General features: G+C 38.8%; 1 protein-coding gene and 1 pseudogene across 6 annotated transcripts in view; both read left to right on the forward strand.

The window, feature by feature from the left end:
- The first annotated feature begins 1,348 nt into the window (after positions 1-1,348).
- On the forward strand, positions 1,349-2,778 carry LOC107581494 (MARVEL domain-containing protein 3-like; annotated as a pseudogene).
- Positions 2,779-9,914: 7,136 nt separating this feature from the next.
- Positions 9,915-27,612, forward strand: part of LOC107581451 (tensin-3-like) — a 62,223-nt gene continuing 44,525 nt past the window's right edge. For 3 of the 6 annotated variants that reach the window (XM_016267008.1, XM_016267011.1, XM_016267012.1), the window contains exons 1-12: positions 9,915-10,069; positions 12,635-12,813; positions 12,924-12,974; positions 13,563-13,685; positions 13,808-13,872; positions 14,709-14,792; positions 16,359-16,468; positions 17,080-17,140; positions 17,264-17,339; positions 17,456-17,585; positions 18,940-19,017; positions 19,135-19,236. In XM_016267008.1, coding sequence (XP_016122494.1) covers positions 12,664-12,813; positions 12,924-12,974; positions 13,563-13,685; positions 13,808-13,872; positions 14,709-14,792; positions 16,359-16,468; positions 17,080-17,140; positions 17,264-17,339; positions 17,456-17,585; positions 18,940-19,017; positions 19,135-19,236 — 1,030 coding nt within the window. In that variant the 5' untranslated portion in view covers positions 9,915-10,069; positions 12,635-12,663. Of the gene's footprint in view, positions 10,070-12,634; positions 12,814-12,923; positions 12,975-13,562; positions 13,686-13,807; positions 13,873-14,708; positions 14,793-16,358; positions 16,469-17,079; positions 17,141-17,263; positions 17,340-17,455; positions 17,586-18,939; positions 19,018-19,134; positions 19,237-27,612 lie in introns of those variants that run through there. The other 3 variants (XM_016267009.1, XM_016267013.1, XM_016267014.1) reach the window with 3 other exon arrangements.

The raw sequence follows: 27,612 nt of genomic DNA on the forward strand, positions 1-27,612 counted from the left end.
GACCTTAAATAGCCTTACTGCCGAATGTGACATTAGCATTGATTATACAAACTTTTTATGTAAACTTTTTCTAGACATTATTAAAAATGATTTTGAAGATTCCTTATGGATACAGCGTTGTTTGGAATTAACTAGCAGGTGCATTAAATAGCACTAACTGGACGTGCCTCACATTTTTATTAACACTAAGTTTCCACTGTTTGGTGAAGCTTCAGCTGTCACACTCCTTCAGAGCTGTTTGTGACTGACAGGCATAATCTCGCAACTCTAGATACAGCAGGAATCTCGACTACACATGCTGGTAATATTTAACCATTATGACCCAGTTACAGTCTATGGATGGAAAAAAACATACGTGAGCTCACATAGTTCCCTTTCGGTACTACACTCGTACTGCGTCTGCTAAGACGCTATGGGAAAAAGCCTTTTTTCTCCTGAACTGAAGCCTTTTTTCAATCACGCAGTGAAACTGCACGGCCATTAGTTTGTGCAGTGTATAAAAAAAACTAACCAATGGCTCGGCAGCGGAGCCTATGGCGCCAAAGCCTACCAGAATGGACGGGGCATCTGGCTATATAAGCAGGGGTTCGCCACAGGATTCTCAGATTTCTTCTCCTTCAGCGACAACTACTACGTCTCTACGCTGATCCGAAGCCTGCTCGCTGTTGACACGCCTTCTCAGCTGGAATCGGGACCTCTCAGCACGGCTGATCTGCTTCTCAGCCGCTTCAGCGACACAGCAGTTCCGGTCCTTTTCCCCTGCCGCCATCCGGCGATACTAAAAGAGCTTGGCGTTGTTGCAAATGCTGCGCCATTACTGCGGTTCTCCCCTGCACGCCGATGACGGCCACACGGAGTGCATTTCCTGTTTGGGGAAATCCCAAGTGGAAGCTGCGCTCACGGGAACTGATTGTTCTCACTGCGAGAACTTCAGTCTCGCCTCTCTCTGCTCGCGGATCGCTTTCTTTTCAGAGAGCGGCTCCGCCCCTCGCGCCCTCCCGTTTTCTTCCTCCCAGGGACCTGTGAGGAAAAAACAGCGGGGCAGAGGACTCGAGCGACCAGCTGCGAGCGAGCGAGCTCACATCGGCCCTGATCCCGCGTGCCTCGCCCCAGAGAGAGAGTTCTCCCGTCCTTTTCTCCCAGTCTGATCAGCGTCCCTCTGCTGACGCGAGCGACCATATCTCATTTGGGGGAAGTGAGGACGAGCTGTTTGGGAACAATTTTCGACTCAGCCCAAATGAGAGCTGTAGTCACGCCGGAACGGGCTCTGGCCATATGGAGGCTGGCGACCTCCTTCGAGATTGGTACCACATGCCCTCTCAAAACATTTCAGAGAATGCTGGGCCTCATGGCGGCAGCATCGCCGGCGCTACAGTTGGGTCTGCTTCGTATGCGCCCCCTTCAGCGCTGGTTGAAACCACGAGTTCCATCCCATGCGTGGCATCACGGACGCCTGCAGATCAGGGTGAGTCAGGCCTGTGTAACAGCCCTGGCCCCCTGGAAGAGCCCCCGCTGGATGGAACAGGGCGTGACCATGGCTACTAGGACAAAATATAAACATAGTGGTGACAGCTTTTTTTCGAGCAGGCCCTAAACTGTTTAATGACCTCCCTCAATCTATTTGATCTGCCAAATCCTTACCCATGTTCAAAGCTATGTTAAAACGACATCTTTTAAATACAAATGGGGAGCTTTTTTAAATGGGTTAATGTTTATGTGATGTGGGTGTGTGTATTTTTGCTATCTTCTTGTGTTTCTTAGCTTGTGTGAGTTGTATTAAACTGTGCTATATAAATAAACAAACAAACAACTTTTATATGATAGGATTTTACTTGTTGCATCTTTTTTATCATCAAATTTAGCTTTAGCTTGCTAAAAAATGTTGAATGCTTTTCTGTTTTAAAAAGGTTTATTTTATATCATAATATTGGATAGAAACCCTACCCTTACAGCTTAATACAGAGTAAATATTTAAAATGTTTATTTGAAAACTTAACGATGGGCATTCCTCACACGACTGATCATCATATTTGGAAGATTTTGGCATTAAAATGTTAAGAAACCTCCTGCTCTAAACAAGTTTGCAGTTTCTTAGTTGCATGTGTTTCTGTGTTTGTTTCAGGTATTGTGTTAATATGCGCTGTCCTGACCAATGCGTTGGTGCTCATCTGCGTGGTGGCCGCTCACATGTCACAGCTGGGCATGTCTGCGATGGGTATGGGTGGAACGAGCTTCATTGACGCCATGATTCCTTTTGAGGGGGTGGAGCTGCAGCAGGTGCGTGAGCTTGACATGCAGTACGGACAGATGAGAGCACCAGGAGTCTATGGCGGTGTGGCCTTCAGCCTCACCTTTGGTGCACTTTCACTCCTATTCATAGTGTCCAGCAGCAAACCCCCCCACATGCTTCCACGGAAGCTCCTGATTGGACAGTTTGCATTCCAGATCATTGGTGCAGTGGCTTACGTGGTTGCGGTAGGTTTGTATCTGCACTTCGTGGTCTCGGTGAACTCAACTGAGGTGTGCGTTCGGCGTGAACGACTGTATGCTCGTAATGGATATACCTGGATGAACTGTAGTGTGAATGGGGGGGATGCAGCTGTCGCACTGTTTGGAATTATAACCGCAATTCTGTATGCTGTTGGAACCTTTTTAACGGGAAAAACAATCCAGGATGTCAATGGTTACTTTAAGGAGCGTGAGCGCTTTGAAGCCGAATGCAGAGAACAACCCTGAGGTCCTCTGAAAACACCTCTTGATCCTGACAATTATGTCTGAGTAGTGCAGGAAAAATATGGACTGTGGAATGGATGTACATAAACTGTTTTTTTTACTTTAAAAAAATTTTTTGACTGTGAGAAACCTGTTTTTAGAATTTTTTTTTTAATGCTTTTTTTATGGTTTTCAGGCTTCAGCCTCATGAATAAAATAAATAAAAAGTGAATGCAAAATATATTCATTGTTTTAATGAAATAAGTGCAATAGAGTGCTGCAGCTGTGACATGAAAACCCAGAATTTTGCCATGGCTTCCCTTATGATTTTGCTATGAATTTTTAAAATGGGGTTTTCAGTTCATGAGTAAAATAAGCTCTGTGGTAAACATCACTTGGTATACTTGGACGTTTTGCTCTATAACGTATATTACGCACACTCAAACGTTCTTAGTTATCTATGCAGGGTTATCTATGCAGGGTTTCTCTTGGTATTAAAAAGTCTTAATATTCCATTCCACAAATTAAGGCCTTAAAGGTCTTAAATTGGTGAGGAAAGACTTCAGTTCATAGTCATGGCATTAAATGTTGCATGCACTGCAAAAATTAAACATCTTTGTCAGTATTTTTGTCTTGTTTCCAATTCAAATATCTAAACATCCTTAACAGAAGATAAATTTACTTGAGATGCAAATTAAGATATGTGTGTTCAAGATAAATTAAGATAAGACAGATAAGCCCATTGGCAGATATTTGCCTTTTTTTAATGTAAAAAATGTTATACATTCACTTCATTTAGATGAATTTTCCAGAAAACAAGACTTCTTATATAATTTTTGGATTTTGATTTAATCAAAAAGTCGAGCAGTTTATTTTGTAAAATTAATTAAAAGTAATGGAGATTGGTTTGGAAGTCGTGCTGCTAATGTGACTCATTGTGTTCTCCTTAAACATTAACGTTTAGAGAACATTTTAATGTGCTGTTGCATTTTTCTTGAAATGATATTTGAAAGTTTTTAATTTATCATCATAAATTTGCAGAAACCCTGCTATTACAAACATACATTTTGAAAAATTAACCTAACCGATTCAAAATTTACGTTCTAGCATGGGAGTGTGTCATTTATTTATAGATCAAAATGTCAAAGTATCATTAATTTATATTTACCACAGACCTTGTTTGACTCATAAATTGAAATTTATAATAAATTAAAATAAATTGAAAAACCCATAGGAAAACCTTCATGGCCCAATTAGTCTTCAGGTTTTGACATCACAGAATTTGGCTTTGAATATTTAATCATGCTGAAAATTTAGTTCAGACAAAAATAAACATTTTCATCTACTCACCATTAAACCTGACTTTCTTCTGTTGGACATAACATTTTGAGATCTCTTTTCTTTTTTTTCTGTGTATACAAAGGTCACTAAAGTGATTTGGTTCCCAACAGTATTCAAAATATCTCCTTTGCATTCTGCAAAAGAAAGTAAGTCATACAGGTTTGGAGTGACATGAGAGTGAGTAAATGATTACACTTTTTTTTGTTTATTTTTCTTTGACTGACTTGTCCAACAGGGGGCAGCAGATACACATGCATTTTGGCCCCTCAGTCTGACCTCACATTTTCTATGATACATGACCTTAAATAGCCTTACTGCCGAATGTGACATTAGCATTGATTATACAAACTTTTTATGTAAACTTTTTCTAGACATTATTAAAAATGATTTTGAAGATTCCTTATGGATACAGCGTTGTTTGGAATTAACTAGCAGGTGCATTAAATAGCACTAACTGGACGTGCCTCACATTTTTATTAACACTAAGTTTCCACTGTTTGGTGAAGCTTCAGCTGTCACACTCCTTCAGAGCTGTTTGTGACTGACAGGCATAATCTCGCAACTCTAGATACAGCAGGAATCTCGACTACACATGCTGGTAATATTTAACCATTATGACCCAGTTACAGTCTATGGATGGAAAAAAACATACGTGAGCTCACATAGTTCCCTTTCGGTACTACACTCGTACTGCGTCTGCTAAGACGCTATGGGAAAAAGCCTTTTTTCTCCTGAACTGAAGCCTTTTTTCAATCACGCAGTGAAACTGCACGGCCATTAGTTTGTGCAGTGTATAAAAAAAACTAACCAATGGCTCGGCAGCGGAGCCTATGGCGCCAAAGCCTACCAGAATGGACGGGGCATCTGGCTATATAAGCAGGGGTTCGCCACAGGATTCTCAGATTTCTTCTCCTTCAGCGACAACTACTACGTCTCTACGCTGATCCGAAGCCTGCTCGCTGTTGACACGCCTTCTCAGCTGGAATCGGGACCTCTCAGCACGGCTGATCTGCTTCTCAGCCGCTTCAGCGACACAGCAGTTCCGGTCCTTTTCCCCTGCCGCCATCCGGCGATACTAAAAGAGCTTGGCGTTGTTGCAAATGCTGCGCCATTACTGCGGTTCTCCCCTGCACGCCGATGACGGCCACACGGAGTGCATTTCCTGTTTGGGGAAATCCCAAGTGGAAGCTGCGCTCACGGGAACTGATTGTTCTCACTGCGAGAACTTCAGTCTCGCCTCTCTCTGCTCGCGGATCGCTTTCTTTTCAGAGAGCGGCTCCGCCCCTCGCGCCCTCCCGTTTTCTTCCTCCCAGGGACCTGTGAGGAAAAAACAGCGGGGCAGAGGACTCGAGCGACCAGCTGCGAGCGAGCGAGCTCACATCGGCCCTGATCCCGCGTGCCTCGCCCCAGAGAGAGAGTTCTCCCGTCCTTTTCTCCCAGTCTGATCAGCGTCCCTCTGCTGACGCGAGCGACCATATCTCATTTGGGGGAAGTGAGGACGAGCTGTTTGGGAACAATTTTCGACTCAGCCCAAATGAGAGCTGTAGTCACGCCGGAACGGGCTCTGGCCATATGGAGGCTGGCGACCTCCTTCGAGATTGGTACCACATGCCCTCTCAAAACATTTCAGAGAATGCTGGGCCTCATGGCGGCAGCATCGCCGGCGCTACAGTTGGGTCTGCTTCGTATGCGCCCCCTTCAGCGCTGGTTGAAACCACGAGTTCCATCCCATGCGTGGCATCACGGACGCCTGCAGATCAGGGTGAGTCAGGCCTGTGTAACAGCCCTGGCCCCCTGGAAGAGCCCCCGCTGGATGGAACAGGGCGTGACCATGAAAATGGGGTTTTCAGTTCATGAGTAAAATAAGCTCTGTGGTAAACATCACTTGGTATACTTGGACGTTTTGCTCTATAACGTATATTACGCACACTCAAACGTTCTTAGTTATCTATGCAGGGTTATCTATGCAGGGTTTCTCTTGGTATTAAAAAGTCTTAATATTCCATTCCACAAATTAAGGCCTTAAAGGTCTTAAATTGGTGAGGAAAGACTTCAGTTCATAGTCATGGCATTAAATGTTGCATGCACTGCAAAAATTAAACATCTTTGTCAGTATTTTTGTCTTGTTTCCAATTCAAATATCTAAACATCCTTAACAGAAGATAAATTTACTTGAGATGCAAATTAAGATATGTGTGTTCAAGATAAATTAAGATAAGACAGATAAGCCCATTGGCAGATATTTGCCTTTTTTTAATGTAAAAAATGTTATACATTCACTTCATTTAGATGAATTTTCCAGAAAACAAGACTTCTTATATAATTTTTGGATTTTGATTTAATCAAAAAGTCGAGCAGTTTATTTTGTAAAATTAATTAAAAGTAATGGAGATTGGTTTGGAAGTCGTGCTGCTAATGTGACTCATTGTGTTCTCCTTAAACATTAACGTTTAGAGAACATTTTAATGTGCTGTTGCTTTTTTCTTGAAATGATATTTGAAAGTTTTTAATTTATCATCATAAATTTGCAGAAACCCTGCTATTACAAACATACATTTTGAAAAATTAACCTAACCGATTCAAAATTTACGTTCTAGCATGGGAGTGTGTCATTTATTTATAGATCAAAATGTCAAAGTATCATTAATTTATATTTACCACAGACCTTGTTTGACTCATAAATTGAAATTTATAATAAATTAAAATAAATTGAAAAACCCATAGGAAAACCTTCATGGCCCAATTAGTCTTCAGGTTTTGACATCACAGAATTTGGCTTTGAATATTTAATCATGCTGAAAATTTAGTTCAGACAAAAATAAACATTTTCATCTACTCACCATTAAACCTGACTTTCTTCTGTTGGACATAACATTTTGAGATCTCTTTTCTTTTTTTTCTGTGTATACAAAGGTCACTAAAGTGATTTGGTTCCCAACAGTATTCAAAATATCTCCTTTGCATTCTGCAAAAGAAAGTAAGTCATACAGGTTTGGAGTGACATGAGAGTGAGTAAATGATTACACTTTTTTTTGTTTATTTTTCTTTGACTGACTTGTCCAACAGGGGGCAGCAGATACACATGCATTTTGGCCCCTCAGTCTGACCTCACATTTTCTATGATACATGACCTTAAATAGCCTTACTGCCGAATGTGACATTAGCATTGATTATACAAACTTTTTATGTAAACTTTTTCTAGACATTATTAAAAATGATTTTGAAGATTCCTTATGGATACAGCGTTGTTTGGAATTAACTAGCAGGTGCATTAAATAGCACTAACTGGACGTGCCTCACATTTTTATTAACACTAAGTTTCCACTGTTTGGTGAAGCTTCAGCTGTCACACTCCTTCAGAGCTGTTTGTGACTGACAGGCATAATCTCGCAACTCTAGATACAGCAGGAATCTCGACTACACATGCTGGTAATATTTAACCATTATGACCCAGTTACAGTCTATGGATGGAAAAAAACATACGTGAGCTCACATAGTTCCCTTTCGGTACTACACTCGTACTGCGTCTGCTAAGACGCTATGGGAAAAAGCCTTTTTTCTCCTGAACTGAAGCCTTTTTTCAATCACGCAGTGAAACTGCACGGCCATTAGTTTGTGCAGTGTATAAAAAAAACTAACCAATGGCTCGGCAGCGGAGCCTATGGCGCCAAAGCCTACCAGAATGGACGGGGCATCTGGCTATATAAGCAGGGGTTCGCCACAGGATTCTCAGATTTCTTCTCCTTCAGCGACAACTACTACGTCTCTACGCTGATCCGAAGCCTGCTCGCTGTTGACACGCCTTCTCAGCTGGAATCGGGACCTCTCAGCACGGCTGATCTGCTTCTCAGCCGCTTCAGCGACACAGCAGTTCCGGTCCTTTTCCCCTGCCGCCATCCGGCGATACTAAAAGAGCTTGGCGTTGTTGCAAATGCTGCGCCATTACTGCGGTTCTCCCCTGCACGCCGATGACGGCCACACGGAGTGCATTTCCTGTTTGGGGAAATCCCAAGTGGAAGCTGCGCTCACGGGAACTGATTGTTCTCACTGCGAGAACTTCAGTCTCGCCTCTCTCTGCTCGCGGATCGCTTTCTTTTCAGAGAGCGGCTCCGCCCCTCGCGCCCTCCCGTTTTCTTCCTCCCAGGGACCTGTGAGGAAAAAACAGCGGGGCAGAGGACTCGAGCGACCAGCTGCGAGCGAGCGAGCTCACATCGGCCCTGATCCCGCGTGCCTCGCCCCAGAGAGAGAGTTCTCCCGTCCTTTTCTCCCAGTCTGATCAGCGTCCCTCTGCTGACGCGAGCGACCATATCTCATTTGGGGGAAGTGAGGACGAGCTGTTTGGGAACAATTTTCGACTCAGCCCAAATGAGAGCTGTAGTCACGCCGGAACGGGCTCTGGCCATATGGAGGCTGGCGACCTCCTTCGAGATTGGTACCACATGCCCTCTCAAAACATTTCAGAGAATGCTGGGCCTCATGGCGGCAGCATCGCCGGCGCTACAGTTGGGTCTGCTTCGTATGCGCCCCCTTCAGCGCTGGTTGAAACCACGAGTTCCATCCCATGCGTGGCATCACGGACGCCTGCAGATCAGGGTGAGTCAGGCCTGTGTAACAGCCCTGGCCCCCTGGAAGAGCCCCCGCTGGATGGAACAGGGCGTGACCATGTCCTTTGCAGAAGGACAGTTTTCACGACAGATGCCTCTAACTCAGGTTGGGGGGCGCTGTGCGAGGGCATACCGACTTTCGGCCACTGATAACTTCCTCTTGAGTTATCCAAGAGGGTTATCCTCTTGGGCATGGTCCAGTGGTGTGTCCATTGTGGATATTTGTGAGGCGGCCGGCTGGGCCTCGCCGTCCACATTCGCAAGGTTTTATAACCTGGAAGTCCCGGCCTTGCAGGCCAGGATCCCTTCCGCTTGAAGAGAAACACGCTGCGTAACAGATCTGGCAGAGAGCCCTTGGCTGTATCACGCTCAAGCGCTCTGGCATTAGTTCACCTGTTAGCTCTCGACCCCTGGGTGTCGAAGTTACAGGAGTACTCTGGAACGATTAACCAGGCCGGGTGTGACCTCAGGAAGCTCTGCCCGTCTTAGCCTTGGGTTGTTGTTAACTTCTCTATGGGCATTGGTTGCTTATGGAAGTTATGATAGTTTTAGTCGTTCCACTACATTAGCACGGCGTGATTGTACTGTGTTACCATAGCGTCTTAGCAGACACAATACGAGTGTAGTATCGAAAGGGAACGTACTCGGTTACTAACGTAAACTCGGTTCCCTGAGATACGGGAACGAGTAGTGCGTTGCTAGCCGTGCTATGTAGCCGCACAGCTCAGTTGTCGCTTCAGTCGAAGTAACCTGAGAATCCTGTGGCGAACGCCCGCTTATATAGCCAGATGCCCCGGCGAGCTTTGTCGCCATAGGCTCGTGCAGCTCCGCTCGTTTTTTATACACTGCACAAACCAATGGCCGCGCAGTTTCACTGCGTGATTGAAAAAAGGCTTCAGTTCAGGAGAAAAAAGGCTTTTTCCCATAGCGTCTTAGCAGACGCAGTACTCGTTCCCGTATCTCAGGGAAACGAGGTTACGTTAGTAACCGAGTATGTTTCATTAATTATTTAGAAGTCTATGGATTACTGATAATTGTGTGTATTTTATTGATACAATCCATTCTTTATCAGGTCTGGCCTTTCTAATACGCAAAGAAAAAATCCAGACATTACTACATCATATGTCCATTGTGTGACTTAGGGATTTTTCTTTTGTTATAGGGAGGTGTGTTCCCCGGTACTGTTTCTTTATTCATGCTTACCACACAGCAAGTGCTGACAACGGGTGAACACACGCACATACACCACAACGGCCAAAGTACATGTGAGCTCAGACAAAGCCTTGTGCTGAATTTCTTTTCTCTTTTCGTGTTCGCAGGCGTTCAGAAGACTATTGAGAGGAGATTTCAGCCAGACAGAAGAGTGAGTTCTTTCAGCTGTTTCTATATTGTTCGGTGAAGACAGCACTCAGGTGAGCCATCGGTACATAATTTGTGTCTTTTTTAAATGGATCTAGTTGGAGGTTGAAGGTTAAAGACAGGTTAAGGATTAAACATACTGTAGATAAGTGACCAGATGCACGTACACTGACACAAGGGCACATGGTTTAGGTGTGCAATGCTGAAAATGAAGGTGGGTGAATCTGATCTGGTGTGAAATTAACCGCACCTGTATGTGAAGTATAAGGTTATATTTATTTTGCAATAAATGGACAATAAAGCTTTGCTTGAAGTGGAGAATTGGTAGGTTTGGAAGCAGGTATTTATACTGAGATGTAAATAGAAACGAGAAGCAAAGACCTCTCTGTCTCTTTATGTGTTGTCAATAGGTGTGTCCACTTAGTTCAGGTCAGCTCACAAAAGAATTGTTCTGATTGGTCTAATATTGAGTCTTACTTCAGTTCAATTGATCTGTTTTACCTTATCACATGGCAAGGGTCAGACAATGTCACTTAAGAGCCCCATAGGCTGTCATGTGTTTACTTATTAGAAGCTGTGTGGTCTTGAGTATTACATGTGTTTGTGGGTCAGAAAATAAGTAGGGAATTGAGGCAAAAATGGCAGAAAAAAGGAACTGTAATTTGATTGAACTTTGTAAAGCATTATTTTTGACTCTGGTTAGGCAGACATGTATTGCAATTCGCAAAGTAGTAGGCTATTATTATGAACTGTTTTTATCTTCTCAGAGGAAAATAAATACTGAATAAAAAGAATAGAGGAAGCGTCCTTGGTGTGAAAGAGAATGTGTCAGACCAAAGCAGATTTATATCTTGTGACTCTTGAGTCCTTGATGAAGGAACTGTTGCTGCTTAATCAGGCTGTGGTTTCAGTTTCCTTTATGCATGGATTTTTAGATACAGAAAATAATGTTTGGTTTCTTTGAGACCTTGTTTGTGTTCTTTCTGATTCCCTGAAGTCACTTTGTGAAGTATCTTCTTTTTTATTTATTTATTTGTTCTACTTTTCCAATGTCCGTCATACTCTCCCAGTTGAAAAGTTTGGGGTCAACATTTTTTAAGGAAAAAAAAACTACTTTTTTCAAGAAGGATGCATTAAATTACTTAAAAAGGGACAGATGTTCAAATAAAAAAAAAATACATTTATGTTGTTAGACATAATTTAATTTCTTTTAATAAAAGAATACTGAAAACATTTATCATTGTTTCCACAAAAATATTAAGTAGCACAACTGTTTTCAACACTGATAATAATAAGAAATGTTTCTTGAGTATCAAATCAGCATATTAGAATAATGTTTGAAGGACTATGTGACACTGGAAGTGAAGAGTGAAGTAATGATGCTGGAAATTCAGCTTTTCCATCACAGGAATACATTATATTTTAAAATATATTTAAATAGAAAACAGATATTTTATATTGCAATAATATTTCTTAGTTTTACTTAAAGGGGTCATATGATGCGATTTCAATTTTTCCTTTCTCTTTGGAGTGTTACAAGCTTTTGGTGCATAAAGAAGATCTGTTAAGTTGCAAAGACTAAAGTCTCAAATCCAAAGAGATATTCTTTATAAAAGTTAAGAGTCAACCACGCCTACCTAAAACAGCTCGTTCTAACACGCCCCAACATGTCTACGTCACAATGTGGGAAGATTTGCATAACGCCACCCAAATGTTCACGCAAAGAAAGAAGGCGTAACTTTTATTCTTGCGATGTGAATTCCACCTTTTTGAGCATATGAAATGTTTTTCTTAAAACCTTTTTAATGATAGTTTATAGATTGTATTGTTTTAACCTTTAAACTTCATCATACAACTATCTTAAATATTAGCAGTAATATTTTAAAAACTATAAACTAATAATAACTAAGTTTAATATTTATTTTATGAACATGATTTACATATCTGTGTTCTTGTGGCATGCTTGAGATTGAATATGAGACTTGATGTCTGAAGAAAAATCAAGTTAACTATAATTTAGTTTTTTTTAGCTCATCATTTCCAGTCAAGTTGTAATTTTGCCAAATTATGCAAAAAAAATTGACCTCTTAACAAAGGAGATGACCATTTTATTACAGACGTTATGAAAATATAATTTCCACCATCAGCATTTCCACTACAGAACACTACTACACACATGGCTTTCATAAAATGACTGAAGTGTCAGATTTCTTTTGTAATGTATTTATGTTCACTGCATGCATGTAGAGTGTTACTATAATAATTTACATGCATTAAAAGTAGTGAGTGTGAAAAGTGTGTATTAAGAGTGTATTCAAGACTAATACATTTGAGAAAAATTATGTGTTAGAGAATCTACAGATTATTTCATATATTAAAGTAACATTTTATCTTAAAGATGTACATGCAAATCAAATGATGCAAACAGTTCTGCATGTCTAATTGTAAGTGTCCAAGTGTTAGACAAAGCCCTACTGTTACTGTATGTTGGCTGTAATTTCAACCAGTGCACATCTTTCATGGATCCTTGCAGATTTGCTCCTCTCTACTTGCCAAAACAAATGCTTTCAAAGAGCCTGCACATTATTGAACTGAAGCCAGTCTCATCCTCTCTGCAGATCTCCTCCCATGAGGGAACACTATTGTGATGGCGGAGGGATCTGGATTTGACCTGGACTACATTACGGAGCGTATCATTGGCATCACCTTCCACCAGTCCTGCACAGAGCAGACGTACCAGCACAACCTGCGCAGCATCACGCAGATGCTGCAGTCCAAACATGCGGATCAATACATGGTGAGCAGACAAGAAAAACAAACAAATCATTGTGTTTGTGTTTGTTGACTGATAGTAGACTGTTGCTATTGGAGTCAGATGGAACAAAACATTTATTTTCATGTATGCAGGTCATTAACTTATCCGAACACAGTGATGATCTCAGAAGGATGAATCACAGGGTAAAGTTAAACTGTGTGTCATGTGACTGTTAAAGATGTGTAATGGTATGCATACTTCCCTTCAAAAGTTTGGGGTTGGTAAGATTTGTAATGTTTTTGAAACAAGTCTCTTATGTTCTCCAATTCTGCATTCATTTGATCCAAAAAAAAAAAGATAAAAAATAGTAATATTGAGAAATATTATTATTCAAATAGCATTACAATATTGAATATTTTAGTATTATTTTATTGTCAAATAATACTGTAATATATTTTAAAATGTAATTTATTCCGGTGATGGAATAGCTGATCATTTGCTGCTCATGAAACATTTCTTATTATGAATCTTGAAAAGTGCTTAATATTAGTTTGTGGCAGTCATGGTACATTTTGTCAGGATTCTTTGACGAATATAAGTTCAAAAGAACAGCATTTATTTGAAATATAATTATTTGGTAAAATTATAAATGTCTTTACTGACACTTTTGACACTGACACATTTAATGCAGCCTTGCTGAATAAAATGATTCATTTCTTAAAAAGAAACTGACCACAAACTTTTGAATGGAAGTATGTGTTTAACTGTTACCTCAAATTTCTAACTGTTAGGTGGTGGATTTGGGATGGCTGGAACGACAAGCTCCATCGCTCCATCTGCTGTGTTCAGTGTGTAAAAACATGGACAATTGGCTTAGGGCACACTCTGAAAACGTGCTGCTGCTACACTGCAAAGTGAGATTTAAAGATGTTTGCTGTTCATTCTCAGGTTTAAAGTCCACTATCTGTCTCTGGGACTTTGAGCCCGTCCTGTAGGAATGTCACGGTTGGTTAACTTCTTCCTGTGTCTCTCATAGGGCAGCATAGACAGAGTGGGTGTGGTAATATCCTCTTACATCCAGCTATCTAATGTTACCACCAGGTACTACTCAACTAATCATATTCATTGTTAACAAGTCAAAAAGCTCTTTAAAAAGACGACTGCCATCTCAGACAAGCTGCTTAATGAGATTTTGGTTCTATTTAGGTTCTATTTACTCACCGTCATGCCATTCTAAACCTGTGTGAGTTTCTGTGTGATTACAATAAATGGCCACTGGCGCGTTCAAGCTTCGACCATAAAAATAGTCCTTTTGATTATGCACTATATTTCAAGTTTTCAGAATTCATATGATAGCTATGTGTAAGGAACCGATTCAAATTTAAGTCACGAATTTCTGAAAATATAATCATAAGCGATGTCCCGTTTTTGAACAAATCATTTTTGATTTGGATCTTTTCAGTCAATTGATTGAGCTAGTTCACAAATCCAGTCTGAATGATTTGTTCAGTGATCCGGTTGCAGAGATTCTCAAATTAAAAACTCACTGGACCATATTATAAGAGCATTTGTTTCTTGTAATTACTCATTTGGAGGAGAGAAAGTCATATGCATTTGGAACAACATGACAGAACATTGATTTTTGGATGAACTGTTCCTTAAAGACCTTTAAAGGGATTGTTCACTCAAAAATGAGCATTTTATCATCATTTGCCCACCCTCATATTGTTCCAAACCTGTAAGTTTCTGCTGTAACATGATAATGTCTGATATTAATCTTAGCTTCATCTGGCATAATTTCAAAAATCTGTATTTAAATATATAAAAGCATTGTGAATTGATTGTGAACTGCATGTTGTGGTATGTACTGTATGTTAAATGATTGCATTATTGACCAAACAAAAATATTTGTTTATACTTTCATTTGTGTCTTTCAGTGAGGAACATGCATTAGATCTCTACTCCATGAAGAAGTTCTGCAGTGATAAAATGGTTAACCTTATGACTCCATCTCAGAAAAGGCCAGGATCATTTGTTTATGCATTAACTTTCTTTTTCCTTGTGTTGCTTTTCACCTGGAAGCATACTGAGGTGTTGGTGCTGTTATGGCTGTCGGACTCACAGCAGTCTGTCATGAGCGAAGGTTACACACAGGGACACACATGAGAGGAAATCCCCCTACGCAGTCTGGATGTCCTCATAGTATTCCCACTTCTTTTTTCTGTGAAATATCTTCATTTTACACTTTTCTTTTTTACATCATACTGAAAGACACCGCCTGTCACCCCTCATACACGTGCAAACTGAGCAAGAGTTTAAATTTTTTCCCCTGATGTTTAGTGCACTATCGTTTTCCATCCCTTATGTTCTCCTATCTCTATTGACTCTAAAAACACTTTTTGGAAGATGAGTTATTGTAAAGCTTCGAAAATGGCAACATAAATATTCTTCTCTGATCTGTTGCTGGAACAACATAAAGAAGCTGTTTTTGGCAGCAGCTATTTATTCTCTTTGATACTAAGGCGCACCCAGAATGGCACTAAATCATTGGAGAAATGTCAACAAATTAGATTTTTTATTTCAGCTTTCAGAATCAGTAACACTTATCTTTGGAAGCTTGTTTCCACAACAGACCTTTTCCCCTCTCAGTTCTAAGTTTACAGTATATCTTGCCAATGTAAATTTATATCTAGCCATTCTTTTTCTCAGAACTGTAGCACCTCAGTTCAAGCGGCACGTGAACCGATCATCGCTTCTTCTTTACTGGTTATAGCACAAAATAAACATGAATGAACATCGGAAGGTATCTTCTTTCAGCTGCAGAAAGATGTCAATATACACAATTTTTAAAAGTCCACCAACGTTAATCTATTCTCCTGTCTGGTTTGTTTGTCGGACAAAATGGCAGAATCGGCATTATGATTGGTCAGATTGACATTGTCATTCAAACTCCTAGCGAAGAGGCAATTGCTTGTTAACTCGCAATTCTGAGAAGAACTGTAAGAAAAAAAATCTGAATTATAAGATTAAAAAGTCAGACTTAACTTTTGTCCCCCAGTGGCGGAAACGTAATAATTGCGAAATGTAAAATTGGGGGACATAAACTCAAAATTCAAAATTGCGAAATGTTAACTCACAGTTATGAGTATATAAAGTTTATAAAAAGTCAGAATTATAAGACGTAACTCAGAATTCCAAGCGACTTTATATCGCAATTTTGACTTTTCCTCGTAATTCTGAGTTTATATTTCACAGTTCTAAGAATTTTGAGAAAACAAGACAGAATTTTGGGATAAAAAGTTGGAATAGCCTTTTTAATTCATTTATTTATTTTTAATCATGTGGTGGAAACGGGCGCCCATACTTTTCACACCTTTGGCTAGTTTATTTGGAAATATTCATGCATTCTTTCTTCCCCCTAAATCCCTTTGTGTTAAAATGCTGATAATTGCCAAATAAAACCAGGTTGATTCATCTTTGTACTGTTTTATTATTGCCATCATCTGAAGTTGAGCTGGTGTTCTGAGGCCTGATTTATTATTGTCTTGTGTCGATATGAATGACAGAGGTGTTTGTGGATGTTTCAGGTATGTGCAGGTGTTTGGCAGACTCCTTACCCATCAGATCAGCATAAACTCTTCCCCGCTCTTCATCCATGGCATTAATATCCATCCCATTCCTGACTTCAACCCTACAGGTGATGAAAACACCCATATGTTGTTCATCCAGTCTTTTAACTTTTAAGTGAAATAGTGTTTTTAGTTTCCAAACAATTTTAAGAGTTTATCATCCAATTTATTATCTTAATTATTTATCTTGTACATTAATAGAGAACAGATCTTTCTCAGAATCTCCCAGTTCTCCAATTTGTCTCCTAAGAAAAATACTTCAGTAATCTTACTTAAATATTAGTTCACCCAAAAATGAAGGTTCTGTCATCTTACTCTCATTTCTTTCTTTTGTGTAACACAAATTAAGGTACTGTATTTTGGGGAATGTTGGTAACCGAACTGTTTTGGTGATCATTGACTTCCATTGTATGAAAAAAAGTTGTATATTATGTAACCTAGATTTATTTCTGTATCAGATTCTTTCAAAACCATTTTATCTAAGCTATGACCTCCATGTTAAATTTACAGTTCTTAATTTACAATATGCCATCTGTATTTAGTTTACTATTTTCCATCATTATTTTAACAAAGGAAGTCGAAAAGAAACATCTGAGACCAAGTTGATACTTGAGATCTCTATTATGTGAACTATAACAAAAAGGTAATACAAATTTCCTCTGGGTTTGTTTGTTTTCAGTGTGTCAGCTGTTTATCAGAGTGTATCAAGACACACAGACAGTTTACACATCAGGAGTGCAGTAAGACACCAGATATTATATAAATATAATATAAAAGTAATTTTGTAAAATTCTGAATGTATCATCATGTTTATTCATGCATTTATAGTATGTGTATATTTAGTGCTTGTGTATAACTCTCAGTCAGGTTGCTGTAGGTCAGACAGACAGAGTGTGTTTTGCTCTGGAACCCCCACAGATGCTTAAAGGTGATTTCATGGTGAGACATCTCTCTGTCTCCTACACACACACACACACACACACACACACACACAGAGACAGCACTAATCTTTTGAAAACTGCACACTATCATCTTCATTTCTTCTTTCTCTGCAGATTGTGTGTTATCATAAAAATTATTCCATGAGGACTCGCGAGATAGTGTTTGGTGTGCAGTTCCACACCGGCACTCTGTGTGGAGAGCAACTTTCCTTGCAGAAAGAAGACCTTGATCATGCAAACAAAGGTACACAAAGTGCTTTTTGGTCAAATCTTTGCACTCAAAGTGTCCCAAAGGTTTTTGAAGATAAGAATCTTTTTTATTTAAGAAGTATTTCCATTTGCAAAATAACAAACCAAATAATGTTTATTTTGTATACAGAACAAACGCTTTTATCTTTTCAGATAAATCAATAGATATATTGTCCGAAATGTTGGCTTAAAGTATTTGAACTGTAAATCTGGTTGACGGATGTTATTGGAAAATGTTCACAGTTAATGTGATGAACTATGGCTGTGATTTATTCTGCTAGGACACCGGTGTGAACCTGAGAAACTGTCTTGGTTTTCTTTATGGAGCAAATGGACCAGGGTTATTATAGTAAATTGAAACTAAAACTTAAAACAAGAAAAAAAAATTCTTTACTTGGAGAAAATAAAAAACCTTTAACTGAAATGAAACAAAGTATAAAATCTTAAACCTATATTATTTCAGCTAGTTGCTAAGGTGGCAGTTCTCATTTTCATTTAGTTTATGTACTAAAATCAAAATGATATAAAAATGAATAATAAAACCAAAAAAATGACAAAAACATAGCAATTCTGGAAAATTTGAACTAAAATTAAAATATTAATAAAATCTATTATAGTGTCTCCGTGATACTAAAATAACACTGAAATGGAATGAATACAATCAGACATTCTGAACTGTAAATGGTCTGCAAGGTCATTCTTTTAAGAGTTATAAGGAATTAGCTCCCCATGTTATATTGCATATCATTAAATAATGGGGAAAATACAAAGCATCTGTGAAATTAAATAATTTTGTTTGCTGGATTGATGGCAGATATATGTGAACAATTTTGTATCCGTATTAATGTTTTTATTTTGTAGAAATAATACCTTCATACTTCAGAAATTCATACTTTTTGGGGCCAACATACTTCATTGTTTTTAGTACAGGTTTGTTTTTCCTAGTGTATGTCAACGTTGTGGATCGAGTGGCCCATGGTGGCGGTGGGGTTATGGTATGGGCAGGCATATGTTAGTGCGTTAGGCAGTGCGTGACTGAGCATGTGAGCAAGTGCCGAGTGTTTTTGGTAAATAATGACGCACGGTGACCCAAGCAGATCTAAGAAAGAGACAGACAACTTAACTCTTTACACAAACACTTCATTTTGCTCCTTACGCAATGGGAAGCCTTACTCAACTGTAATTTTGGATGGACAGAAGCGATAACTGTCACATTGCTCTTACAAGTCACAGATAAATCAGCTGTCATTGAACTTGTGTGTGTTGATGTTCCCACATTGCTGTGCAGTGTAGTTTTTTCCATGCCTTTCATCCCTTTCAGTCATCATTTGCTCTTGTCTCCATTCAAGACCCAAGATTCCCAGAGGACGGTGTGGTGGAGCTGCTCTTTTCAGAAATTGCCGACAGAGACCCATCCCTTGCTTCAGGTATCCTCACATTTCTCTGAAAAGAAAGGTGTTTTATGTGGATTATTCACTATGGCTGGTTCAGGTAGAAATGAATTTAGTTAGGAATTAACGCTCTCTGTGTTTCTCCATTTTAAGATTGTGGCCACTGTAGGAACAGTTCAGCAGTTGTCACTGAAATGAACCCTCTGGGTTCACTACAGGCTCAGTGGGACTTCACTGAAAGTCTTACAGCAGCAGGTAAGACTGGACTTCTTGAGCTCTTTTATAATGTCTCCAATACTGGTCTTGAATAGAACTAGAATATAAAAGTTTTTTTTTTGTTTTTTTTTTGGAATAAATACATTTTTATTCAGCAAAAACACATTAAATCATTCAAAAGTGATAGTAAAGGCATTTATAATGCAACAGAATGGATTATAGTTTCTACTTCAAATAATCCTGCTCTTTTAAAACTTTCTATTCATTAAAAAAACCCTAAAAAATGTATAATAGTTTCCTTTAACAGTGACACTAATAAGAAATGTTTCTTGAGCACCAAATCAGTATATTAGATAAAATATTACATTTTAAAATATATATAAAAATAAAAGACAGTTCTTTTTAATAATATATCGTTAATAATTATTATATTATATATTATAATATTATTATATAGTACTAATATATAATATAATAATAATTCCAATAATATAATAATATTTTTGTCAAATAAATACAGCCTTAAAAATAAAAGTCTTGTTTCAGGGTTTTCGCGGGGTCTTAAAAGTCTTAAATTTAGTTGTATCAAATTTAAGGCCTTAAAAATCTTATATTGTACAAGATGTACAATGGTTTAAAGGCTGAAATGTAAAGTTTATAGTTTTAGAAAACTTTGTTTTTGTGAAAACTTATGTCTGAACTGTGAATTATGCTTTTTACAGTAATTTTACAGTTTAATATGGTACTACATTTTCCTACCCCGCTCATATGGTATTACTTTTATTTGTGCAGGTCTTAAAAAAAGGTCTTAAAAAGTCTTAAATTTGAGCTTAAAAATCCTGCAGAAACCCTATGTTTCAAAAACATTAATGATTTTACTGATCCCAAACTTTTGAATGATATTGTAATTCAACAAAAATATTGAAATATATAATGTTTTATGAAGTTGTGTCATGGCAATTTAATTGCCGATTATGAAGAGCAAAATGATACGTATATGAAACTGTAAAAAAGTATCAGATTATTGTTGTAGCCAACAGAATTTTTAAACATGACAGTCATCACTTGATTTATTATTTTGTTTTAATGTGAAAATGTGTACAACAGTGATGATATTAGAATTTTAGTTTGAAATAGAGAATTCACACAAAATTTTTCTAATTTTATAAAGTCTTTCATGTTTAAAACAACAAGACCATTAACCCAAATCGTTATATTTTTACGGAGATTTAGCCCTTGTGATAATGTCCCATAAGACAATTAACCTCAGTCTCTACACTATACAGTATATGATATATAGCAAATGAGATGTGAGCTAAATTGCCAAAATAAAAATTAGTTTTCACAATATTTACCTAAACTTCACAAGATGATATTTTTAGAATATTACTAGGGAAAAGTTCTGCTAATTTGCAATGTGATTATAAATATTAGCCCATACAGATTTAAAAAAGACTTTTATTTTATTTTATTTATTGTCTTATTATACTAGATTATCACTAGTCAACAGTAATGTAGATTTTAAATCCACCATATCATTTATACAGAAACATGTCTCTCAATGAATCACATTTAGTTTTATATTGCATACACTTTACTATATCTTTATTAACATACTGCAAGCACACTAAATCTAGCTTTGCATTCACTAACTACACTGAACAAAATTATAAACGCAACACTTTTGTTTTTGCCCCCATTTTTCATGAACTGAACTCAAAGATCTAAGACTTTTTCTATGTACACAAAAGGCCTATTTCTCTCAAATATTGTTCACAAATCTGTCTAAATCTGTGTTAGTGAGCACTTCTCCTTTGCCGAGATAATCCATCCACCTCACAGGTGTGGTATATCAAGATGCTGATTAGACAGCATGATTATTGCACAGGTGTGCCTTAGGCTGGCCACAATAAAAGGCCACTCTAAAATGTGCAGTTTTACTGTATTGGGGGGTCCGAAAACCAGTCAGTATCTGATGTGACCACCATTTGCCTCACGCAGTGCAACACATCTCCTTCGCATAGAGTTGATCAGGTTGTTGATTGTGGCCTGTGGAATGTTGGTCCACTCCTCTTCAATGGCTGTGCGAAGTTGCTGGATATTGGCAGGAACTGGAACACGCTGTCGTATACGCCGATCCAGAGCATCCCAGTGAGTATACTGGCCATGCAAGAACTGGGATGTTTTCAACTTCCAGGAATTGTGTTCAGATCCTTCAGCAACATGGGCCGTGCATTATCATGCTGCAACATGAGCGTTTATAATTTTGTTCAGTATAATTCGGGACATGTTTTATAGTACTTCATATGCCTCTTGTGGGACTTGAGTGGTGAAACCATGGGAATGTGGGATTTATTTTAGGATAGAAAACAAAAGCATGAATGCACATGTAAGCAGTGTTTACTTCAGGATGCAAAGAATAGTTTTCTGAGACATGAAGGCTCGTAATGGTCTAGTAATTGTCAAGTTGGTCTGCTACAGGAAACACGCTTTACCTCTAATACTGTTATTAAGTCTGGGCACTGTTTGCTGAGGTTAATTGGAACATGAGACTGTGCAGGACTGTTCAGAATGAATGGAAAACTTTACCTCCTACAATAATAGTAAGGTTCTTGTTTTTGACCCTAATCTAATCTTGTTTTGCCTTAGGCCTCCAGACCATAATGAGCTGCAAACCAGGCCTGCCAGTTACCATAGTATCGCCACAGTACTCAGCGCTGTTGCCCTGGCTGTTTTCCTTGAGGGTTTGTAATTACTGTAAATGTTAAGGTTGCTGAACTAAATGAACTGTAGTAAGACAGAGCTGCTCAAACTACATGATGTTTTGTCGAGGAGAGCGAGTCAGGATATCAAAGCAGAGGGATGGAGCTCAGACATAACTGACCCAAATGACTCATGTGTTTTTCAAGGGCCAGACTAATGAGTGGACTAATGTTTAGTAGCAGTTTGAGTTGCCTTCTAGGCAAGGAGAAGTAAGACAGAGGTGAAACAAATGTGCTGAATGGTATATCAGTGATGGCAACCATAATAGTATTTTAGTATTTGGATTGTTTGTAATGTATCCATTTTCCAGTCTAATAAGGTGATATGTAAAGCAATCTTCATTGATATATAAGTATGCCTTCTGAAAGGTAACATGTTTAACAGTAACTGGGTTGACCGTTGTACAATTCAGCTTGATTTTACAAGTCTTGTGCCCAAAATTTTGAAACTACAGTGTGCTTTCAATGATGATATCTTTACACATATCCACTTTTCAGTCATCAGATATGTACTATTTAAAATCAAGGTAACAGAGTTGACATTTTAAGATTGTATTGCAAAAAATCATTGTCTTAAAGGGGTCATATGATGCTTTTTTAAAGATCATTATTTTTTGTATTTGGTGTAACAGAATATGTTGACATGCTTTAATGTTCAAAAAACACATTATTTTTCAAATACTGTACATTATTGTAGGTCCTCTATGCCCTGCCTCTCTCAAACGCTTCGTTTTCTACAAAGTCCCTCCTTCCGACAAGCGCAGTCTGCTCTGATTGGCCAGCTGACCCAGTGCATTGTGATTGGCCGAACACCGCAAGCACTCGTTGGAAATGTAACGCCCCTTACCATAATCGCGAGCTTCATCTTTCAAAATAAATGTAAAGACAGCCCGAAAGGAGAACAGAGTCGCGTGACAGACACAGTGATGAAGCTGGTATGTGTTTGCAGTACACAAGCCACGGTTAAGACCGCTGACTCCACTGTGATCTCTCTCTCTCTCGCGCTCTCTCACACACATGCACACACACGATGCGCAAAACTCCGCATTTGAACAGTCAATAGCAAATACTTAAAATAATAACAAAACAGTAGCTGATTCAGAAGTGCCAGATTGTCATAGCAAAGTCAGAATTACCTCCTCTCCTGTGAAACCTATGCAGTGTTTTATTCATACACTTTATTTTTAAGTTTATTTATTTGTTCTATTGTGTTTGTAATTTGCTGCTCCTATTTTGAGTGGAAGCAGAAACGAGCTGTTTTTCGGGCCTGTGTCTTTAAATGCAAATGAGCTGCTGCTCCCTGCCCCCATTCCCAGAATTGAGCTGCGCCTTTACAGCTCATATCTGCTAAAAAAAATCTGTTTTGGTTCTGATTATCATGTTTAAAAATCATGCGTTTTAAACCATATGAGTTTAAACTTAAGATACAAGGTTTTCTGAGCTCACACATCCGAAGCACACGGACAGAAAGCGGCTGTCACAGCATGTGAGTACTAAACTAAGTTCTCATTCACACAAGTTTACGTTAAAAACACATGAGTTACAAAAACAGTCAGTTATGTCTGAAGGTAAACAGCTGGGAAATAAATCGCTTTTAGATCTGTGTGGCAGCAGCAAAATACAGTAAATAAATCAATAAATCCACTGCTCTCTTGTCTCCTCTGAGGCTGGGACTGTAAATAGTGTTCTGTGCTCGTCTGCAGCCAAAGACAGAACAGTTAGCATGTTTTGCTTAAACTTTCACCATGGCATTAGAGCTGGTACACCGTTGTTGCTTGCGAAATCAAAATGACGGTGCCTTGAGTGGGCGTTTACAGATTAAGGGGCGGTAATATTATAATGAGATCCCTTTGCCACGTCACCAAGGGAGCGAAATCAGACACGCTCGTTTTCTCTGACGCGTGCAGAAAAAGGCTTACCTAAACAAAGTGACTGGGTTAATCTTTTTCACGTTTCCTTGGTTGGTAGATGCACCAGGGACCTGATTATAGCACTTAAAACCTGGAAAAGTCAGATTTTCATGATATGTCACCTTTAATGTCTTGCAGGGATGATTTTATTGACAATTTAATTTTATGCCAGTATAACAACGTTTTGGTTATTGTGGCAGTAGTTTGTCACTTGAAAGGGGGAACATTTGATGATAACAGGGTTGACACAATCATAAGTAAGCATTTATTTCAGTATAAATAATTTACATTGCAAGCCACCAGTGTCTATGATATTTATTTCTGAAGTAGGTACATTTGATAAAAACATAAACACAATTTTACCAGTCATGTAGAATTTTTTTTTTTTTTAATTTTCTAATTATTCTAATTTTAATTTTGAATGTAGTTTAAATTGTATTTTATTCCTGTGATGGCACAGCTGAATTTTCAGCAGCCATTACTCCAGTCTTCAGTGTCACATTCACTTTCAGAAATCATGGTTGTGAAAAAAACTGTTGTGATGCTTAAAGGGGTGGTTGATTGCGATTTCACTTTTTTAACATTAGTTAGTGTGTAATGTTGCTGTTTGAGCATAAAAAATATCTGCAAAGTTACGAAGCTGAAAGTTCAATGCAAACGGAGATATCGTCTTTTAAAATTCTGGCAGTTTAATGCCTACAAAAACGGCTGGTAGGGACTACAACGAGTTACTTCCCGGGTTCATGATATCACAAACCCAGATAAACTTCGCCCTCGGGAAAAGGCAGCAAAGGAGGCGAGGCCATGCTGCGCTGCTTTAGAGAAAAAAAAGAGAAAACTAGAGGTGCATGTAAAAATCTATTCATATATGAATCGAGATTCTGTCTTCTAACGATTCTAATGGATTCACAAGTTTCAAAAGCAATGTTTTAAAGCAGCGGTTCTTAATACTGTTCCTCACGTCCCCCTGCTCTGCACACGCTCTGCACCTCTCTCTCTTTCTCTCTCTCTCTCATTCAGCTCAGCTTCAACAATGAACTGTTCCAATTATACACATATTTTCACATACTGTAGCATTGAAAAGCGTTAAACATGGATGTGCGTGCAGTTGCCGTACTGTGTTAAAGATTTAATCAGGATAAAACCGTATATTAAAAGCTAACATAAGCAGTAACATTTACAAATAACAGCATATCTAAAAGTATGAATCAACAACAAACAAAAAACATAGGCCTACCATTAAAAGCCGTGCTTGCACAGGTTCTGCACGATCCTCTTCAATAATATCCTCTGCTTCTCAATCGGGCTCAAACTGATAAGCGATATTAATGACGCCGTTGTTTACAATACAACCGAAGCACATGCTGCTGAGGTGAGGGGCGGGATGTTTAGACGCACAGTAGAGGCGGTTTAGCCAATCACAACACCCTGGACTAGCCAACCAATCAGAGCCCATCGCCTATTTCTGAGGGAGTGGCTTAATAAAAGCAGGAAATGATCAGCATGATAATAGGCGAAGGGACAGAGCGGTGGGGACTGTGGAATAAAGGGAAATAATGTGAAAAAATAATGTGTTTTTTAAAAAACTACGCATTAAAACATGTTAGACTGCACCCCATAAACACAATCAAGCCTAGAAATAAACCAGCGAACCACCCCTTTAATATTTTTGTGGAAACTGCGATACATTTATTTCCTCAGCATTTATTTGAAATATTTTGCAACATTATACTGTAAATGTATTTACTATCATTCTTTCTTAAAAGAAAAATCTTACTGACCCCAAACTTTTGAGCAGTAGGCCATTTTGTTACCAATATTCAGGGTGGCTCAACTTACCCACTGGCACATCTTACCCCACCTTCCACTATACACAAAATTATGCAGAAGTAAATTGCTTCAAGGAGTAGAACATAGTGAGTGTTTAACTCCACAAAATTGAACTTTGTTCTCCTTGTTCAGTTATAGTTCAGTGATCAGGGAACAAATAAGTTGCACTTGTTATGTTTACCCTTCACTTCTGCTCATAGTCTAGGCTAGGGCAATGCACAAGAATCGGAAATTCCAAGGCCAGCTATTTAAAGGTTGGGAGTTTCTGTGCACAACTGCAAAAAATCAATCCAACAGCTTAATGTGTGTGTTTCTGTACGTGTGTGTGTCATATGGGACTGAGGCTTGATGCACATCTGGTTGTGTGATTCCGTCTTGAGCAGCCATGTAATTTAGAGATACCTAATGGTTGGAGCACAAACAGCCTTTACAATTTACTATACATAAACTCAAATATAGAATTACACACGCTCACAAACACACACTGTATGTCTGTAATTATTGGCAGTCGTAGCGACAAACAGTCTGAAGGAATTCTGCTGCCAAATGACTAAAAGTTGCATGCTTTTTTTCTCTCTCTCTCTCGTTATCTTTCTTTTGCTTTCTTTCAATCCCTTTCATCATTGTGAGTTTCTTTTTACCTGCTACTCTTGTTCTTTACTATACCAATACCTCCCTAATCTCTCACTCTGTCTCTTTTGTGCTCCGTCTCTCCACCCACACATAACTCCGCCTTTGTGTTTACATTCCCCGCTCCATATTTGGAGGGCTCAAGGTCCTCAGAGCGTCCGTTCGCACTCTACAACAAGCGTATGTGTGTGTGTACAGCTGTATTCCGAGGAGCATTGGCTGGCTCGAGCGGAATAATGCTTCCCAAGCCAGGATTTTCCTGTACACCCAGGAGGGGCACCTGAAAGGGGTTACCTGTGTGTGGAGGTAGAGAGAGAGAGAGAGAGAGAGAGAGAGAGGGAGAGCGAGCAGTACTGTAAGAGGAAAAGGAGGAGGGAAAACGGGAAAGGGAGGAAAGAGATTGACTGAGAGAAAGAAAAAGAAGAAGAGGAAAGAAAAAGAGACCCAGGGGAGCTGTTATCACCTTATGGGAAAAAATGCAAGCTGCCTGTCTGTTTAAAGCTGCATGAGGAGAGAAGGAGAGAAAGAGAGAAAGAGAGAGCAGGACAAAATGGGCACAGACGCCTGCAGGATCAACACGGTCAGGACCGCTTGCCTCTTTCCTTCCCTTTTTCACCTCTTTCTTTATTCATTCAAGAAATGTTGTTTGTTTTTTCTTTTTTTCTGTATTGTAGAGGCTCTCTTTCTCACTTGTGACTCTGTCAGATGTCTTTTTACTCTTCGTCATAGTTTCCATGGTCAAAGTCATCTCAGATACCTTTGGGGTCTGATTCGAGAGGATGTTTCTGGAAAGCATTAGGTTTGTGATGCTACGTGCATTTTTGAAGTGGTGCAGGGTGGTGGAATATACTTTCAGCAGCAACACGCTTGATTTATTTTGTGAGTTGTTGAAAGCTCTTGTGATAAACGAATGGAGTTGTGCTTCATTTATCAAGAAAAGTTGCAGCATAGGTCACCTTTAAAGTACCTTTGAGAGAAACAAGAAGTCTCTGGTATTGCATTTGATGTTTTATGCAGTCTTAAGGCACTTGGTTAAAACATTTTTGGGCAGAATATGAAGAAATATTAGTATGTTGCTCTTTTACTAATTTATAATGTGGACTTTTTGTTAGTTGCAAAGTCAAAGTCAAGTTTGTTGTCATTTTTCTCAATGGTTTTGATCAAGTGATTTATTAAATATTTATTTTAGATTATGATAAAGTTTGTTTGATAGTATGATGACTATTGAATCTCAGTTGTTGGGTGTGTGTGTGTGTGTGTGTGTGTGTGTGTGTGTGAGTGTG

The sequence above is a fragment of the Sinocyclocheilus grahami genome, unplaced genomic scaffold (genome assembly GCF_001515645.1).
Source record: "Sinocyclocheilus grahami isolate Dianchi unplaced genomic scaffold, SAMN03320097.WGS_v1.1 scaffold35.1, whole genome shotgun sequence".
Classification (NCBI taxonomy): Eukaryota; Metazoa; Chordata; class Actinopteri; order Cypriniformes; family Cyprinidae; genus Sinocyclocheilus; species Sinocyclocheilus grahami.